The sequence below is a fragment of the Lepisosteus platostomus genome, chromosome 12 (assembly GCF_059453375.1).
Source record: "Lepisosteus platostomus isolate fLepPlt1 chromosome 12, fLepPlt1.hap1, whole genome shotgun sequence".
Classification (NCBI taxonomy): domain Eukaryota; kingdom Metazoa; phylum Chordata; class Actinopteri; order Semionotiformes; family Lepisosteidae; genus Lepisosteus; species Lepisosteus platostomus.
The window spans coordinates 1,751,190-1,767,158 of NC_142622.1; the positions used below are offsets into that span (position 1 = coordinate 1,751,190).

General features: G+C 43.1%; 1 protein-coding gene across 2 annotated transcripts in view; it reads right to left on the bottom strand.

The window, feature by feature from the left end:
- The window catches only part of LOC148650830 (dynein axonemal heavy chain 11), a 78,016-nt gene extending 62,722 nt beyond the window's left edge, over positions 1–15,294 (bottom strand). The window contains exons 1-17 of one of the 2 annotated variants that reach the window (XM_088600396.1): positions 14,557–15,294; positions 14,128–14,271; positions 13,136–13,332; positions 12,647–12,836; positions 12,017–12,116; positions 11,395–11,606; positions 10,602–10,835; positions 10,005–10,172; positions 6,482–6,598; positions 5,338–5,475; positions 4,746–4,870; positions 4,123–4,315; positions 3,233–3,337; positions 2,344–2,739; positions 1,644–1,976; positions 652–906; positions 168–337 (exon numbers count right to left, since the gene is read on the bottom strand). In XM_088600396.1, the coding sequence (XP_088456522.1) occupies positions 168–337; positions 652–906; positions 1,644–1,976; positions 2,344–2,739; positions 3,233–3,337; positions 4,123–4,315; positions 4,746–4,870; positions 5,338–5,475; positions 6,482–6,598; positions 10,005–10,172; positions 10,602–10,835; positions 11,395–11,606; positions 12,017–12,116; positions 12,647–12,836; positions 13,136–13,332; positions 14,128–14,271; positions 14,557–14,790 (3,311 nt within the window). In that variant the 5' untranslated portion in view covers positions 14,791–15,294. Of the gene's footprint in view, positions 1–167; positions 338–651; positions 907–1,643; positions 1,977–2,343; positions 2,740–3,232; positions 3,338–4,122; positions 4,316–4,745; positions 4,871–5,337; positions 5,476–6,481; positions 6,599–10,004; positions 10,173–10,601; positions 10,836–11,394; positions 11,607–12,016; positions 12,117–12,646; positions 12,837–13,135; positions 13,333–13,711; positions 13,813–14,127; positions 14,272–14,556 lie in introns of those variants that run through there. The other variant, XM_088600397.1, reaches the window with a different exon arrangement.
- Between the last annotated feature and the right edge of the window lie 675 nt (positions 15,295–15,969).

Sequence of the window (15,969 nt, forward strand, 5' to 3'; positions counted from 1 at the left end):
GGCTCTCTAATAATGGACAGAAGAAATCTTTTACAAGGCTCATGCTAAAACGTTTGTGGACTCTTCAAAGGTTATGAGATATGCGTAGGCGAATGGGCAAGGAGAAGGTCCTGACTGTTGCTCTCTGACACGCCGAAGCCACCGAGACAGCGGGACCAGCCTCTCACCTCTCCGTGACGTAGGTCATGAGGTGCTCTTTGAACATCCAGCTCCATTTCTTGATCGTATTTAAAAGACTGCTTTTAAATGACCTAATGTCCACTCTAAACCAGCTTTCAAACACCTTGGCGTCTTCAAGCGCGCTGATGTGAGCGTACATGTTCTCATAAACATCAATCTGTAAAAGAACAAAACAGTGAAGCACATGGGATGTGTAGCGAAAAAGCTTAACATTGTGCTTAAAACATTAACAAGAAAATTAAAAACAGCTTTAATAGTAAGGCAATTATTCAATGTACACATTTTCTTTGCAATACAATAAAATGAACACAAGAAAATGAAGAGTTAGTTAATTATATTTTTTCCTCTTGCTTTGTCAGTTCGTTTGTGGCATTTGTAAAACACTGGGATTTTGTTCTGAACCAGACTTCTGCACAGAACTGAAATCTTGCGGAGCTGAATCACTTCCACAGAAGGCTGCCGTGCACCCACCTGTGCTTTAAACTGATCGACGGAAGGAGGATTCTCAGGGATCGGGTCTTCACCATAAGCCTCGATCTCCTCCGTGGTCAACACGTGGCCATAGAGGAGGAACTGCTTCATGAACTCGCCTCGGTCGTCCACCCACAGGTGGCGGTAGGGCTCAAACACACTCTTGTACTCCACTGCCTTTCTGATGACATCGTCCACTCTGTCCAGAACTTCCCGCCGCAGGTCAGACAGGTCCAGCATGTCCTCCATGTCATGCTGTCCAGAGGACCCAGAGCAGAAGACACTCAACACACACCAAAACCTCTCAGCCTTCTGTTCCAGCAAACGGTCCTCATTCCCATTCTAGAGTACACTGAGGCGAGGATGCCTTCACAAGGATTTTATGTTCTTTTAAAATGTGCAATTAATATGCACGACAATACAAGTTCCACCTCAGGCAGCATTAAACACTCATCCTGTACAGGATGTCAAACTATGTTCATTCTAGTACTATGTGGTGAAAAAATATAGAAAATAATTGTTTTATATTTAATAAAATATGGAATATCCCAGATAGGAGTGAAGTAGGACATACTATATATACACATCTTGCACATATTGAAGGTTACAATATTACTGCTTCATTACACTGTGGTGAGTATTAGAGCAACAGCTGAAATCTGTTAATATACCTTTGTGCTGCCTGTACCACAAAGTATGTTATAACAAACTAAAACTAATTTGTATTAACAACCGCAGCAACTAACTTCCTCCTACAAAGGGTTAAGAGGCCATTAACTTCAAATAACAGGTTTAAACCTATCTAAAGTGAGAAACAACCTCTGTCACATACCGCACAAAGCTGTTTTGTATAAAACAGAGCTGTCTGGCTGCTCTCCGGGGTCAACTCAACGATGCATTGCTAAAAGTATTGAGCTCAATAAAGGCTGAAACTGTACTAGCAAGTCTCCTGCTTTCCTACAACATGACCATGAATTCCCTGGAAACTGTACCTGGTAGTCTTCCATGCCCAAGTGCCCAGCGACTCTCTTCACCTGCGCTGACACTTTAAAAACGTCACTCAGCAGCTCGTCCACTAGATCATAGAAGCCATCTGCAGCATCTTTGTCCAGAGAGGGCTGGAAGGTGATTTCCGGGGCTCTGAGGATCATCTGTGCTTCAAACAGAGGCGCCGGCCTGAAGGTGCTCTCCGTGTTCTCGATGAAGAAATCCAGAGAGCGCCTGATGGAGCAGAAGAGCCCATCGACCACCATCTCGTCCACGTACTCCAGGTACACCTTCCACGCGCCAGAGGACGGATCCGCACGGAAAAGGCCGCAGTTCTCCTGGCGCCGGCCAGCAGTGGGGATAAAACCGGGGGAAGGGGGTCAAAGACAGATCTTCTAAACGGCAAACACTGTACACAGGTCATACAGCAACAGGCTGTACAAAGAGCCAGTGAAAAATGACCACCGTTTCTAAGAAAGAAGAAGATAACCTGATTGTATTACTGAAACACTGCCTAAGGGGTTCAGCGTGAAAAACCCCGATTTATGATTTGAGTATTGATGAAAATGAGCCAGACTGGCATGTCTCTCTACACATATACCCTGTTCGTGATGAAAACTGTGCTCTGATGAGCGGATAACTCCAGACGACCTGCGTCGGCGCCCATGGCGACAGCCTCCCTCGCGCGGGCGCGCTCTCGCTCACCTCCACGAGCCCGTGGATCCGCTCGCCATCCCGCCGCACGGAGCTGCAGCTCCTCGCCGCCCTGTCGGCCCTGTCCTCCAGGCAGAGCAGGGCGTCCGGCTTGCCGTCTCTTCTGCAGAACGGGGCCCGCCCGCCCCAGCCCTTCGCGAGGGTCTGGAGCCCCCCCACGTTGCCCTTCGCTGCCTGGACGCGGCGCCCCAGTTCGCACACCGCGTCCTTCACCGCGCTGACCCGCTCCCAGCAGCCCTGCTGCGTCCACCTCAGGGTCTCCTCGGCGGCACGCAGACGCCCGTCAATGGCCGTCACCTCCTGCCTGACCAGAGGGAGCTCCACCCCCAGGACAGACTGCTTGAGCTTGTTGTACTCCTGCACCAGCAGCTCCAGGCCCCCCACATACTGCCAGGAGAAATGAGGGCAACGGGGGGGGGGGGGGGGGATTTGGGGGGTATGTACAGAGGTCAAAGGTCACTTCCACCCTGAATCGTGTCGGGGCAGCAGCTGAGAGGGGATCGAACGAGAATCAGGAAACGCTACAGCTCGGCAGTAGAAGGGCTGGAGAAACGTGTGAGCAAACGCTGTCCAGCTGTAGACTGTGCTCTGGTCAAAAGGGAAATACACGTCCTGGGAACATAACTTAGGGTCCAAAATTAAAATCAAAAGATCTTTAAGGACATGTTGTCACATGGTCTGCCTTCACTATTTATTATTTCAGGAATAGAATAATAACAGCAAATAATACACATCCACTACCTGTAACAGTAAGACTTTTGCTTTGAGTTATGGAAAAAAACTCTAGGAACACTTTCTGGAGCTTGTGATCAAATGCTTCAATTTGTAACATGTCTGCAGTACATACAATGAAGAATTTCAGATATGCTAAACTACGTACCTTAATAAACATTTCTTTCTTTTCATACATCGCCAGTGCAGCCTCGGGAATATTGGTCTGGTTTAGCATTTGGAGATATTTCACTTCTCGAAGAACAGCCACCAGCTGCAAGAGTAGAAAGACACTTTTCAAAGCTTCAACAAAGCCTCACCAGCAGATATCAATGCCACCACCAACCAGTTGATTCTACATAGTAGTAAAATAATTATTTTCATCTTGCAAAGAATACATAAGTCTGTGCCTATGACATACAGAAGAACACAAGCAAACATACTGATAGAATATTCACTGGCTTACCTACTGCACATCTATCTGATCGACTTTCCAAACTGAGGAATACGGCTGCTGATTAATAGACCAGTGAATTGCTCAGACATCTCAGACAGACAACAGGTATCAGTGTTGTAGTTACTACCTCCATCATGATAGTTATTATAAACCTCTATCCTGAATAAGTTGAAGTAGGCGGCTGCATCAGCATGTATAGGCTGCAAAGGAACAGGTAAAGGTTAATTCCATGCTGAAAGGAGAAGACACAATGGTTCAGCTGTGGAGCTTTCTTCAGTTCTGAGGAAGGCTGATGAAGGCTCCACAGCTGAAACATCATGTCTCTTTTTTTTTCCTTTCAGCATGGAATAAACCTTTACAAGTTCCTTTATTCTGAAAGACAGGCCATCAAACCATGTCTCTCTTTTCTGGTCTGTTTTTTAGAATTGGCATGATTCTGCACACCATGTGTGCATTTGCAAGTATATATGTATGTCTGCCTCTCTCCTGTTTGAAAAGTATTGAATATTATGAACATTAATGAACACTAAATAAAAGCAGCAGTGTAATTCACTTCCCAATTCAACAGGCATTAAATGATACAAGCATGATGTTCGTGTTACCTGAGGGTCAAAATTCACAGAGAGGAGGCCACTGAGGGAATCACGCTTAATGAGAGGCTGATCCAGGTTGAACTGGCAAACTCCCTCCACCCCTGCCGACCAGTCTGAGTACACCTGCTCCTCGTACCGGCCCAGCAAGGACAGCATCTCCACGAACTTCCGACAGACCAGCTCTGCTTCTGGAGCTCCGGAGCTTCAGCAACATTGGGAATGACAACGATGAGCTTGTTCAAGAGCAACTGCTGGCCAAGCAAACCACCAGCGACGGACCTGCTCATCGGTAGGAGTTCACCAATCTGAACATCACCGGAGAGATGAAGAATCAGGACCAGCTGCACGCCAGGGTGCCTGTGATGCCACTCTTGTTTCCTGATTCACCTCTGCCTCGTGGTGCGTTTTTGAAACTTTTTGCCCAAACGCATGTCAAAGTCTGTGAACTGTGACCACCACAGGCTGTCATCACCTTCCGTTTCTGCTACAATCTAAACTCAAGTGCTGCTGTATCCCTAAGTATAGGAGTTGGGATAGCAGTTATATCCCTAAACTGCACAATCATTAACTTTATTATTTGTAGAGGATTGTAGCGTAAAACATCACAGAACACAGAGGCGGAAAACACTTACAGGTTGTAGACAAGCTTTAGGTTTTTCCAAGGGGACTGAATTCTTTCCTTGAGCTCATTTGCCCACTTGAGGGATCCTGCTGTTAAAGGCATATTCTTGTTTACCATGTTCTTACAGTTCTGCACCTAAAACAACACAAGCCTCTGTGAGACCTTATTAATAAGCACATGCAAAATGGAATTTCATTTTCAGATTCACCTATAAAACATAAGCAAAATTTGGTTCTGCATTTTTACATCATAACATAAGAAAGTTACTAATAAAAAGGCCAATCAACACATTTAGATCATATGGTTGCTATTACCATAACTAATCTGAGTATTTCAGGGTACGAGGTTCTGCAAACTTTGTGTGCAATTGAAAGATCTCCATAAATAACCTAGGCAGTGTTGTAAATATGACTTGTGTGCTTGTAGGGTAGTGGGACTTTGGAACCCGCTATATTCTTGAAGGCAATATCAAGGCTTCTTTAAAAAATAAAAGGCTGATGAGATCCTGGAATTAATTAGTTACGAACTACCAAAGGAATGAGAAAGGACCAACAGGCTTCTTCTCATCTGTAACTATTCTGAAGTTCTTAAAATCCAAATACCTGTTTAATATTGGAGTCATACAGCTGTTTACACCTTTCCAACTCCTGGTTGAAGAGCTGCAGCACCTTCGGAAAACTGGAACTAAAAATCTCCTTGACAGCAGGTCTTTCCAGGAAGCATCCGAATACAATAAGCAGCTGTATCACATCAGATTTTTTAAACCAGGATTAAATGACATGAGCTCAGTAAGCTTTACTTTCGCTCTTCACATTTCTTTTAAATATTATATGAAACACCATAACTTTAGAAGTAGTTCTGATAAATTATAACATAAAAAATGTAACATATTTCAACAAATTCAGATATGAAACAGATATTTCAGTAAGTATATTTCACAAGTCATACGTATGAAGCCGAAACCGACAATGTAGTAAATAACATTTTAACTGCACAATTTTATTAAAACATTAAAAGAGAAAAGAAACATTAACTTTCAAACTAACACACACATATATACGCGTCAAATACAGACACAAAGAGAGGCAGAATCAAGATGACAGGAATCCAGGCACAAAGCTCTGCAGATCTTTCTTGAAAACCCAGAACTGGTACTTGGCCCATAGGGTCTTTGCAATGGAAATACGGCGAACACAGTCAGTAAGAATGTTTTTATTTCGGCAGTCTCTCACAAGCAATTCCAAAACAATCAATTCCTTTCCCCACAGAATCCTTCCCAAGCTGACTGCATGCTGTTTTGGGATTACAATGTGGCTTTAGGAACAAACAAGCCAGTTTCATTCTTGCTCTTCGTGGTCCTATTGACTTATTTTCTCAGGAGAGCATTATCGTAGTCCCACCAAATAAATGCCAGCACTTAACCCACTCCATATGTGCAACAAAGCTATCATTGAAATAATAAAGCTATTTCTGTAGCTTGATTATTTCAATGATTTCCCAAAAGTTGTATCAGGTAGACTTAACAAAGGCAGGCCAGAAAAACTCTAAATTAGAACACGCATAAACCATATTGATTGCAAAACACTTCAAGTGTGCAAATTTAGTGCTTGATTGTGATAGCTACTGCTTATTTAGGAATCTTATTACATCTAATATATTTCATTTGAACAGAGACAAAGACCTATAAAGATAGCACTGGGGCTCCAAGAAAGCATGTGCTCTCTGCCAAGGAATCTAACAGCATACCTTCAGTGCAGATTCCAAACCGGAGCAGTCATTGAATGCCATGTACAGGATAGTGGCAAGGCGTCTATCAAAATCCAAGACTTTCCTTTTAAACATTTCATAATGCCGTTCGAATTCCTTAAGGATAAACAAAAATTAAACACTCAGCAGAGAAATACATTAATAAGAAAAACGAAAGCAGATTGGAAACAGAAAAGCAAACACGAACAATATATATAAGCAAAGTGACCGGATACACTCTAAGGCTCAAAGTAATGTCCTTCAAAGAACCAAGTCTTGAACAGAGTGTACAAGGGGATCCGGATCTAGTATTCAGTAGGTCCCCCAAAGTACTGACAATGTCAACCCAGTGGATCCCTTCAGAATCAACAGTGAAACACGAACCAGAAGAAGAAACTACACAGAAGTGTTTGTAAAACACTCTTTCACACAAAGGGTGGGGTCTTGAAGACGCTGCCCAGTCATGTTCTTTCAAACACAGCTGGATGAGACTCTCAGAACAGAGAATGGGTTGAATACCCTTCATCCTTGTCTGTGTGGGACAAGACCCTCCTTGTCCGACATCAAACCTTTCAGAAATTCACCACTTTTCTGAAAACAGGAAAATAAAAATGAAATGAATTAACTATGGTACTTTAAACCGCTTCAGTGTAGAACCGTTTTAGCTACAGTGAATGCTAGTTCTCCTCTAATAGAAACAGTTCACCTCACTTAGTCTTTCCTGGAAACACCGAGGGTCCTGTTAACTTGTGTAGCTCACTGGATTAATCACAGTCACCTACAGCAGGGGATAATCCCCTGATTGACAGCAGTGCAAACCACGACTGGTCTGAGATCACAGTGGTCTTTTTCACAGTGTGACTCAATCAGCTCTCAGCAACTGTTAGCTAAAGGAAAATAAAACCACTGATAAAAACTTACAAGGCACTGGGATTTTGGAATAAAAGTCACATAACAACCAAAGTCAAATAATAACAAACCACTAACTAACTACTGTAACTGTTTGGCATAGTCACGTCAAGTCAGATTCTGGCTGTAATGAAATAACCGTTTTCAAATTACTTAGACATATTAGCTAATTGCTGCAAGATATATTAATTGATTGAAGGAGATAGTCATTTTATACAATCCTGATTCACAACACTAGAAAGGATATCATCTGTAGGAATGTCCAAACCCAACTGATTGTTGACAAAGGCAGTAACGAGTGTTTAATGAAATTAAACATTTGATTTTATTAAACAGACCTTACTGTACCTTACTGTAGCTGAAAACAAAAAAAAAATCCAACCTTAAAAATCACAAGAAAATAATTACATTTATTAACTGAAGCCAGGATTATAAGACATCTTGGTAAAAACAACCCAGATCAATTTTTTATCACATGAATGTATTTATCAACTGTTTCAAATGTTAACATCCATTCTTATACCATCACAAAGCATTTACTATCGCTTCCTTAGAAATGCCCTGGTATACACTAAAGGTGCATTATTTTATTTATATTCAGATAAAAAGCCTCAAATGATATGGCAGTGTAAAACCCTTTACTAACCTAAGCGATGTCAAGGAAATAATTGTATGTGTTTTAAAAGCTATGGTTCATGGCCATAGATTATTGAGCCAACTTTACAATGTAGTGCAGTTTGAACCATCACTGCCAGTGCATAACGTATAAACTGTATGTACATATACTAAACAAGTGCGTATCTACGTCACTAGGCAAGTTTTAACAAGCCCCAATCTTTATCAAACTGATTAGTCTCATGTTGAGACATTTATCTACTAAACCATTTACATTTTTTTCTAAATTCTGGAATTATTTTTGAGTCTAATATAAACATGTAGCATTCTCTGACTGAAGAAATTACTGCATATAACAGCCGAGAAAATTAATCGGACACAGTACAGAAAGCCTGGTCACTTGGTTTGTGGAACAGAGGTCCTTTAGGTCATTGTGCAAACACAAATGTGGTCAAAGTCTGCCACTAACCAGATTTTTCACTGCTAACAGGATCAGTTACTGTAGCTATGTTTCTGCTCTCACAAACAAGGCATTGTGACTAAGTATCTTGTATAAAGTCTCATTTATAATAATAATTATTATAATTGCTTACACTTATATAGTGCTTTTCTGGACACTCCACTCAAAGCGCTTTACAGGTAATGGGGACTCCCCTCCACCACCAATGGTGGTTTATGGTTTATTCACAAAAATAATAATATAATAACACAATATTAATTGCAAAATATATTCATATAGGAAAGTAATATTTTTCATTTAAAAAATGAGAAGTAATTAAATGCATTTCAGTTGTTGCTTTCATCCCAAAATATCTGAGAGCTGCTTGCATAAGGAAGGTGCACCACTCCAATCATCACTGAAGTTCAACTTCACCTCGGTGACTGTGTGGGAGACACACAGGGGCCACTCTGCACCAGCAGCCCCACCTGGGAGATACACAGCACCAATTCTGCATCAGCAGCCCCACCTGGGAGATACACAGCAGCCATTCTGCACCAGAAACCCCATCCAGCACTACTGAGCTTCCAAAATCTTATAGCTTGATCGTAGTAGTGAAGTTTGTTATTTACAGAAGTGGTGTATAAATACAGTTAAACTACAACATATGACATATGCACTAGAGAGACAGGGTGTTTTTATTAATTTGACTGACAAGAATTTTTACTCTCCAGAACCTCCTGTTTGATTTGGCAGCTGACCTGCCACCTGCCTTGATGCCAGGGGAGATCAAAGGCACGCACACTCCCTCACAGTTGCGTTACCGGGCCAGCAGTACTCTGCTTTCTGCACTGCAGTCCTTTACTGCACTAAAAGTCAGTGCAGTATGACTTTTTGAATCGGGACTTCTTGCATGGCGAACCACTAGGAATCACCGTGAAGGTGGTGTTCACCTAGGTATCGCCATCCCACTCGATTTCCACTGTACCTGCTTACATTCCCATGGCTTTCTGGCTGTGACCACAGAAGGCTGGATTCTAACTCAAGACCTCCAAGGTCCTGCATTCTGAGAGGAGATAGCTGATGCTCTGGCTATTCAGGAGGCTTTTTAGAACAGCCTGTCCAGCCAGGTCCACTGCCTGGGCCATCAACACCACTTATAGCAGCAACCTGGTTTTCAATAGAGGTCTCCCATCCCAGTGCTGGCTGAGCTGCTGTTGCTATGTCTTTCTTGCAACTTTTGCAGACCAGAAATATTGTGCATGAGGTCTTTTTAGCATACTGTACAAAGGTAACATATCTCGCAATTGAAATTCTATGTTTAACTATATATCTTCACATTCCATTGTTTTTTTAATGGCTTTCCCAGATGATGGAAATCTTCCTCGAAGATGGAAGCGATGTTAACACTTTTGGTGTTACTTTTTTTAAAGTAGGTTCTTTGAGATCGATTTTTCTCATCATCTGACGCCATGTTTGTAGTTTGTTTTTCTGCTGTTTGCATGTAACACTCTGCACCACCAGTAGAATCATAACAGAACTTCAAATATTTCTCATTACCTGACTGTTATAGTCTAGAGGGTTGTAGTCACCGTCCTTAAATACTCTGCAGGACTCCAAAAACTCATCACGCATCTTACAAATGCCGTCACTGAACACTTTCCCTTTGCTTCCTCCAAACTCCAGCTTCTCCAGCTTCTGAAACTCCAGCATGATGAGTAATAGGTCCTACAAGTGCGGAAACAGCATTGTTAACAGGCCGTGCATCCAGGCGGTGCAGTTCGCACAGTACCTAGTGTCAACACAAAATGATTTGCTTTTTTACAGTACAAGTGCTTTCTGCTCTCACTTATGTAAATGAAAATGCAAAAACCATTTCTGGTTAAGAGCTGATTGCATGTTTTAGAAACTCCATTTAGCAACAATCTATCAGTAGCGTTCCATGTAGGTTTTTTTTTTAAATAAGCAAATACTTAGGATTTGCTATCCTCAGTGAGGACGACTAATTGTCAGTATTAGGATTAGCATCCTTCATTAAGAAGGAAACCAGTCACTTCATCACCAATATTCCTCAAAGACGCCACATGGGCAGTTGGTGTCTTGCTGGGCGTGAGCTGCCTGCACTAACCCTAAGCCTAACTCCAGCGCTACAGTTACCTCCACTTCAAGAAGACGTGCGAGGAGCCTGTCACATCGCGTGAACACCATCTGGGAGGGGAAGTCCCAGGGCTTGAATGTCTCTCCACTGCGGATGAAGCCTGCAAGCTTCTCTCTGCAGCTCACAAAAGTCTCCCTGAAACACCTGAAGACCTTCAGAGACGCCTGGACCTGCTCCAGTGCTTCCTCTGGTTCTCCTTTGAGGAGGTCTTCAGGTGACAAGTAATCTATAGCCTGGAATACAAATACCATGCAGTAAGACTGTCTTACTCCACGTTTTGCACTGACCTCTCATTTGCACAATGTGCCATACAAACACCTGCATTCATATTTAAATTCAGATTATTAATCCAACAATCAAGATAAATAAAAATGTTTTTCTGCAAAGTGTTCAACGTACAGTTAGGTACTTGATTTAAAGAATGTGTATGTCATTCCATGTTTTGCAAATAAAATGAAAGGAAAATAAATGTTTTGTATTGTTCTAAGATACAATAAATCACTGAATACAATAATTAAGGTGCTCTTAGACAGTCCTGATGTGTTTCTAACGTTAGTCAATAAATTTGCTATTAATAAGGAGCATTCATGTGTGAGTACAGTTCTTAACACGATCACATTGTATAAACCCTTTCAAAACTGTTTTTCTTCTCCTTGCAGAGAAGCTACTGGCAAGTGTCAGGACTGCGGCACAGCATGAACGGACTCTTCCTCAGCCAGTACTGTGTGCGACCCGTGATTATTTCTTCTGGTCTGGCGCCGTGCACGCAGACCCGTCAGAAACACCCGTTACCTGCTCGATGAGCAGGTTGCAGAATTCCTGGAGGAGGACGACGATCCGCGCGGGGGTGTGGAAGGACTTGCAGCGGGTCCAGAGGAGGCCCAGGGTGTGAAAGAGAGGAGGCAGGAGAGGCCGAAGCTGAGGGAACAGCGTGTCCTGCAGCAGAGCCAGGTGCCTGTGCAGTGGCTGCAGGTGCAGCTCCACATCCTGGGCCTCTGCCAGAGCTGGGGAGCAACAATTCCTTTAACATCCCTGATGACATTACAACATTAACATTACTCAAAACGGCTCGCTTTCTGTAGTTTGCACAATCAAGCTATAGGGTAAGAAAATCAGATTTGGCCGGTTGGTCAATTCAGCTTCTGGGCCTTGACGGCACCTTACACCAGCTGCTTAACAAGAGCTGAGCTGCAAAAAACATCTGAGCTTTTATTTCATTATTTTTATCAGGGGTGAGAGGGGTGCTGTGCTTGGTTTAGTCCATGTCTTTACTGAGCTTAAACGGAGAAGTAAATAAAAAAGAAACTGAAATGAAAACTAAACAAACAGGTCAAGCTTAACGAACAACAGGTTTTCTGATTTAGTTAAAGCTGAACTGCATTTAAGAAAGTAAGCACCTCTAAACAATTCTTACCATCAGCTACATCCATAACAGTAGTCCTGAATGTGGGATAATAGCTGCTGTCAGTCATTTTCAAAATCTTCCCCATTTTTTGGACAACAGGGCTTTGAAGCTGGAATGAAACAGGTGTAATTAGGCAGCATGGTCATGAATTGCAAGATCATGGTAGTGAAGGTGGACGTTACTGTCCCCATCTGACTAGCCTGAGCTGGAACTGGACTGTAAAATCACAGACCTGCAACGAGTATTTCTGACTGAGTGAGGACCCGACGCCTCTGTGAATTCTGTCTCTTTTGCCACTTTCTGCCTCCCCCCTACCCATTCTCACGTGTTCCTTAATAATAATAATAATAATAATAATAATAATAATAATAATAATAATAATAATAAATAACTCCTCACACTTATATAGCGCTTTCCTGCACACTCCACTCCATGGAAATCCTTCTTCCATCCTCACCACTCCACCCCTTTGCCTCATATCTCTGCCCTCTCCTCTTCGCACCTCTCGGACAAAACTTAGTTTTTTTTCTTCTTTTTACTTGTCGGAATGGACAAGTGTTCCCCATTCGCTCGCTCCCGTCCTCCCTGCTTTCCGAGCTGTCCGTCTCCGGAGCGGCGGGAGAGCCCGACGAGACTCACCTGCGTGTGAATGCTCAGCAGATTCTCTCTTCTAGAGCTCCAGAAGTCCAGCTCAGCGCTGGGGCCTGGGTTGAACCCCTCCAGGAGAAGCCTGGCAGAGTCTTCCTTCAGCACGTCTCTGATCTGGTGTGTCCAGCTTATCACCATGGACTCTGTGGCATGTATCACCGTCCTGTCCCTGTAATCTCGCCTGAAGGTAACAAAAACTAAATGGTAAAGGAAAGCCAGTTTGGAGACCCAACTTTATATTATCAATAGATTGAATCTTCCCCCTTTGTCATGTGGGACTGTTCATTTTAGGCTTTATATATATATATTTAGAAACAAATGTTTATAAAAGACAAAGCCAAGCAGCTTTGGTATTTATTTCATGATGCACTTCTTAGAAATAACTTCTTGATTTTTTTGTCTTTCCAAAGCAAGGCAAAACAGGCAACTAAAAAACAACTGGGAATGGTCATCGCAGTGCAGGGTAGTGGTGTGTCGTACACATTGCCGCTGTCCGGCTGCGCTCCTCCGATCCTGGCTGTCGCAGCCGGGATAGGCAGGGTGGTCCGACCGGAGCGCTGCCCTTCCACCACGGACACCTTGTTCCTCAGACTCTCCACATGGTGAGAGACGTCCTGGGACGTGAAATTAGGCCACCCCTGGTGGTTTCTTCTGTTGGAAAGAACTGGAACAAAAATCTAGAGAAGGCAGAGAGACAAATGACGACAAATCTTCCGAAACACTGCTAGATCTTCGCTGATACTGTTACAATGAACTGCTATGAATTTCAGACCCAAACATGACCTTTTTCCTTTCTTATCTTTTTCTGAGCTGATAACTAGAATTGGAAAGCAACTTAAGAATGCACTGCAAATATTGTATCGTTCCTCTGTCTTTGTAATGATCCATTTCACTGACTGCTAGTTTAAATAGCTTTGTCCTTGTGAGGTATCTTGTAATTGTTACTTCTGAAGGAGCTGTATATTATCTAGTACACTATTACGAACACTTCCCCAGGAAAAGACAGAGGGAGTTGCGGGAGATCTCCCAACACATGCTGCCTCTCAGTGTTAATACCTCTGAGCTTTGGTCCATTGTGATCCTGCCTCTCACTAGATTGATTAGATGAATAGCAAAGTGCTGGAGAGAACCATACAGTACATCTGCTAGCATACTGTTAGCAGTGGAGTCATTTCAGTTGTTCCCTTTTTTACAGCAGTGTACCTTCAGCGAGGACTAGGAAGACAGTCTTTAATGAGTCACTTTTTTCCCCCAAAGGTATTAGTGCTTTTACTTCTGGGAAGAATGCATACACTGCACCACAAGACACTGGAGTATTAGTGAATATCCCTTATGATGTCACACAGAGTCCTCTTCAGACTGCTCCAGCCTTTCCTGCTGAGGGCTCAGGGAACTGCAGTACATGCACCCCAGTTTTGCACACAGGTGATAACCCCTGGAAGAGTGAAGGAACACAGCTGAAGTGCTCTTACCTTTTCAACAGTGCTGGACACCTGCTCCAGCAGCGACAGAGACACAGTCCCGAACAGCAGCGATGTCTTGTAATTGTCAGAATGAATGCAGCCGGCCCTCTTCTTAAGAACATACACTCCCCTGTGTTTACAATCTGCCGAGACCTAAGCCGAAGCACACCGCTCATTAGTTTGACATTAAACGCTTCGTTGGAATCTTCTAAATATATTTTAGGTAATCTGAATTCGCAGGTAAAACCCCAGCCACAAAGGTTAAAGTATTCCTGGGGTAAATATTTCGGTGTAAAGGGTCGTGTGAGGGGTCTCTTTTTACTGCTTTGCTAAAGTAAGACATTTAACTGCGTAAAGTGGGAAGAAGTCATTAAACGCATTTCCATTATCGTTAACATAAAGGCAGACAGCAACAGCCTTACAGCATCTTAAATTTACCTCACGAGTAGCAGCCAAAAGGCCGGCCGATGTGATGTAAAATACCAACATCCTGTTGGTGTCCCTCTCCAGAAAGTCGCTGAGAACTGCCTGATTCTCCTCCAGGGCGATATAGCTGTCCCATTTCTCCGACTTCACTTTTAGTGACTGGCAGAGTTTGTTGGCGACAAATTGCACCCTTTCATCTTCTGCGAAACTGGGGACCTGTTCCTCCTCATCGTCGTCGTCTGCCATTGTTGGGGTTCAGGCAGTAGTGGGAACTTGAAAACACTCGAAGTTCAATTTTATGGGCGAATCTTCGGGAAGGACTGGGAGTCTGGGTAGAGCTGGGGCCTCGTGTGGCTACAGTCACACGGGGCCAGTCAGGATAGGTAGGGACCCACGCTTTCGTTAACAGTGTGTAGTTCTGCGTCTTTTATGCTCCTTGAATCGGTGCAATCTGTGCAGCCGACTGATAGATGCGTCCGCTGAAATCTGCTTATGCGTCGTTCTTTAGGTCTTAAAGGAGTAACAGGCCGGTCCGTTCAACTGTGTTGAAGCCATGGGACTGGCAAGCGGGCAGGAACTGCTGGATGCAAGTATGAGCTCTAATGAAAGGGAAAGGATCGGTGGGCGGGGTAGCGTCTTGTTTCCCTGGAAATAGTGTAACTATTTCAGCTGTATCTGGCCCTGCCTAGCTGCGCGCCCCATTCACGGAGATCGGCCCCCGGGGGGGTGGTTATCTCTACAAGCTCGAAAAAAAAACAACTGCAATGCTTCGCCGAAGTTCCTGTACTGACGCACAATGTAAACGTTTAGATTTTTTACATCAATTAAAAGCGTTCGTACATAATGTTAGTCCCAGTTTAACTACTGTGGTGAGCGGAGAGGTATGTCGATCGTTTTGAGCAGAATTGTGAGTGCTCCAATTTCATTGCGTTAGAGGGAGTGTCGTGAAAATAATTGTTTCGTATTATTAAATATAGACGCTAAGGAAGTGCTGGTTTGAGTTGATATTGTATGCAGTATACACATTCCGTAGAAATGTTATAATCAATTCACCGTTTGCATAATGCAGGCAATAAGGGGAGTTCTGGTTTAGACCCCGGGACGCAAGAAGGTGGGATGTCTCGGGTTTAAACACCCGGCTCTCGGGTGTTTTCAGCACAATATTCGGTATACACAGGTTCATAAATTATTTCATGCTAATAACTGTGTGGTATTTAAAATTATAATCAGGAGATACAGTAAAGTAGTAGGTTGTGTAGCCTACTATGCTAATTGTATTTCTTCACAGAAGAAGGTAAAAATAGGTTTACTCTTTTAAAACTCTTTTTTAATTTTTTCATTAATTTACTCTTTTTAATGTCCCTGCTCCAAAAACCCTCAGACCTCAGACTGCAGAGTAACCTCATCTAGTCCTGGACAGTAATT